The sequence below is a fragment of the Diadema antillarum genome, unplaced genomic scaffold, assembly GCF_040938485.1.
Source record: "Diadema antillarum isolate AM-2024a unplaced genomic scaffold, OU_Dant_1.0 seq00001257_RagTag, whole genome shotgun sequence".
Taxonomy (NCBI): Eukaryota; Metazoa; Echinodermata; class Echinoidea; order Diadematoida; family Diadematidae; genus Diadema; species Diadema antillarum.
The window spans coordinates 52943-56777 of record NW_027272041.1 but is presented as its reverse complement, the minus strand read 5'-3'; the positions used below and the strand labels follow the sequence as shown (position 1 = coordinate 56777).

The following is a 3835-nucleotide window of genomic DNA, read 5'->3' as shown; positions in this document are numbered from 1 at the left end:
CCATTACAGAAGACGAAGAGCTCACTCCAACTATCGAAAATTTCATAGTGTTGCATTGGCTCCAATTGCTTCATCCTGATCTTCCCCAGCTAGTCAAACAGCGGTACGGCACAGAGCTCCGCTCACGTACCCTTGCTTCTCTTAAGCCTGAAATATCTCAGGCCCTCACTAGTCTCCTTGAGTCAGTTGAGTGTTCTAGGGCCATGCGTGCCGCTGCCCTTCCCCCACGCAATCGCAATCAATCTAACCCTAGGCGCGCTCAACCACAATCTCGTGTTCGACCTCGCGCTAAGCCTGCTAGGTCATGCCCCCTCTGTCTCCAGGCTGGCCGCCCCAGCAATCACTTTCTTAGTGTATGCCCCTACCTCCCAGAATCTGATAGGCAGTACATGGCTAAAGCCCGCCAGGTTGCTAAGATTTTTGATAGTGATGAGATGCTTGCGGATGACATTGAACCCCAGGACACTCAGGTTGACCCAGATGCGGTGTCTGGGCCAGACTCCAGAGACTCCCCTGCTACACTCCGTGTTCAGGTGCGTCAGTCTCCTTACTTTGATGCTTTTTACAATCATCATGTTGTTCGTGTCACTGTTGACAGCGGTGCAACTGGGAACATGATGCGGGCCTCTACAGCGCCTGCACTAGGATGTAGTGTGGCTCCCACATCCCAGTCTGCCCACCAAGCCGATGGATCATCCCCCTTGGAGGTCGTTGGTGAAACCCGTCTCACGTTGTCTCGTGATAGTCATGTTTTCCATTTTGAGGGCTTGGTGGTGGAGAATTTGGATGTTGAGGTCCTTGCTGGGACCCCATTTATGGAGCGCAATGATGTGGCTATTCGACCAGCTAAGCGGCAGATATCATTGGATGATGGCACTGTGTACTCCTATGGTTCCACTGGGAAGTCAAAAGTTGGCCATGCTGTTAGGCGTGCCCACGTTCTCCGAGCTCCTTCTAAACCCATGACTCTCTGGCCAGGAGAATTCCTTGAGCTTGCCTTGCCTCCCCAGTTTGCAGATGAGGAGACCTTTGTGTTAGAGCCTCGCACAGACTCTCCTCCTACCCCCTCCCTGCCAGAATTTTTCCCGGTTCCCCAGGTGGTCCCGAGTATCGCTGGTAAGATCCGCATTCCCAATCTGTCTGAGGCGCCCTGTATTATTCGGCGCAATTCGCATTTGTGTCAGGTCAGCCCCATGTGTATGGAGGATACAGGTCTGTCTGCCCCACCCATCACAGGTCGGCTTGCAGCGCCCCCCACCCCACCCCGTGGGGAAGGCTCCTCTGCCCAGTCTGCTGAATCAGTGATTCTCGATCCAGATGGGATTCTCCCAGCACAGACTAGGCATGCTTTCCAGGCACTTCATGCCAAGTGTGACAGTGTGTTTAGCTCCTCTTACAAGGGTTATAACGGTGCTTCTGGACCATTCCAGGCTGTTGTGAACATGGGCCCAGTCCAACCACCTCAACGCAAAGGGCGGCTCCCCTTGTATTCCCATGACAAGCTTGTCGAGTTGCAGGATAAATTTGATGACCTGGAGAAACTTGGTGTTTTTGCTCGTCCAGAGGATATTGGTGTCACTGTTGAATATGTCAACCCATCCTTCTTGGTCAAGAAACCCAATGGCGGTCACCGGCTAGTCACAGCCTTCGCTGATGTAGGTCGTTATTCCAAGCCTCAGCCCTCGGTCCTCCCTGATGTTGATTCTACATTGCGTAAAGTTGGTCAGTGGAAGTACATTGTTGCATCAGACCTTGCCAGTGCATTCTATCAGATACCCCTTTCAAAGGAGTCCATGAAATACTGTGGTGTTGCTACACCCTTCCGAGGTATCCGGGTATACACCCGTTGTGCCATGGGTATGCCAGGCTCTGAGACTGCCTTGGAGGAAATGATGTGTCGCGTGCTTGGAGACTTGTTGTTGAAGGCGTTGTTGTTAAGTTGGCAGATGATCTGTACTGTGGTGCCGACACACCACAATCCTTGCTTCAGAACTGGTCGCGGGTACTGCAGGCCCTAGCTGCCAATGGCCTTCACCTGTCCCCGACCAAGACTACTGTCTGTCCCAGGACTACAACTATCCTAGGGTGGATCTGGTCTGAAGGAACCCTCCGTGCAAGTCCACACAGGATGACAACATTGTCAACCTGTTCCCCTCCTACTACGGTGAAGGGCATGAGATCGTTTATTGGCGCGTACAAGATGCTTGCTCGTGTGCTCCCCAGCTGTGCTTCGTACGTGAGCCCCCTTGACGATTCCATTGCTGGCCTAAAGTCACAAGACCGCATCCACTGGACAGATGAGTTGCATGGTGCATTCACCAAGGCTCAGTCCGCCATTCAGTCTTCACGGACTATCACTCTGCCACGACCCTCCGACCAGTTGTGGATTGTCACAGATGGGTCAGTCAAGAAACATGGCCTCGGTGCCACCATGTATGTGACGAGAGATAAGAAACCCCTTGTGGCTGGTTTTTTTAGTGCTAAGCTGCATGGCCGCCAAGTCACCTGGCTCCCCTGTGAGGTGGAGGCACTGTCAATCACCACTGCCACCAAGCATTTCAGCCCATTCATTATTCAGTCACATCACCCTGTCTGTATCCTTACTGACAGCAAACCATGTGTTCAGGCCTATGAAAAGCTGTGCCGTGGAGAATTTTCTGCTAGTCCCAGAGTCTCCACATTCCTAACAACTGTGAGTAGGTACCAGGTATCCATTCGCCATCTAGCTGCTCTGCGAATGTACCAGCTGACTTTGCCAGTAGGAATGCTCCTCCATGTCAAGAGCCCAAGTGTCAGATTTGCTCTTTCATTGCTCAGTTGGAGGGCGCCGCTGTTCACCGCCAATACCATAGACGAAGTTCTGTCTGGACGTACACGTATGCCATTCACATCCCGCAATGCGTGGGCACGGATTCAATCTGAATGCGCAGACCTCCGTCGTACACATGCCCATCTCAAGCAGGGTACCCGCCCTTCAAAGAAATTGACGGATATTCGCGATGTGAAGCGTTACCTACAGGTCGCTACCATTGCTAGTGACGGCCTCCTTGTTGTCCGGCAAGAACGCGCATTCCAGCCACGGCAAGAGCGTATTGTAGTTCCCCGCAGGGTGCTTCCTGGCATCCTCACTGCCCTCCATCTCCAACTGAGTCACCCTACCCCACACCAGCTCAAACAAGTGGTGTCTCGGTATTTCTACGCCTTGGACCTTGATGCTGCCATTCAGCAGGTAAGCCTAGGTTGCCACTGCTGTCTCTCACTTCGGAATGTTCCTCATGCTGCCACACCCCAATCCACAAGTGATCCGCCATGTGTGGTGGGCGTATCATTTGCAGCAGATGTCATCAAGCGTGCATGACAGCTCATATTCGTCATCAGAGAGACGGTGACATCGTATACCTCATGCATGCTGATCCCGGATGAACGTGCTGGCTCCCTCCGCAATGCTCTACTCCATTTGTGCCCACCTTTACGACCGCTAGAGGGCCCACTTGCTGTAGTGCGCACAGATCCAGCCCCGGGCTTTGCAGCCCTCCGGAATGATGAGTTGCTTCGTAGACAGGGGATTACCCTCGAACTTGGTCAACCCACAAACGTCAACAAGAACCCTGTCGCTGAAAAAGCAGTACGGGAACTGGAAGACGAACTACTCCGTGATGATCCACATGGTGGCCCAGTTACCCCCCTTGCCCTTGCTTTTGCTACAAATCGCCTCAACAGTCGGCTCCGTGGTAATGGCCTATCTGCTCGGGAGCTTTGGACTCAACGTGATCAGTTCACAAGTGAACAGATTCCTATCAAAGACCAAGATATCATCATGACTCAACACAACCGC

The 3835-nt window shown here is 52.8% G+C and overlaps 1 protein-coding gene across 1 annotated transcript; it reads left to right on the top strand.

The window, feature by feature from the left end:
- The first annotated feature begins 2128 nt into the window (after window positions 1-2128).
- LOC139745353 (uncharacterized) lies at window positions 2129-3358 on the top strand. Its single transcript, XM_071655749.1, has one exon. The coding sequence runs from the start codon at window positions 2129-2131 to the stop codon at window positions 3356-3358; it is 1230 nt and encodes a 409-aa protein (XP_071511850.1).
- The last annotated feature ends 477 nt before the right edge of the window (window positions 3359-3835 follow it).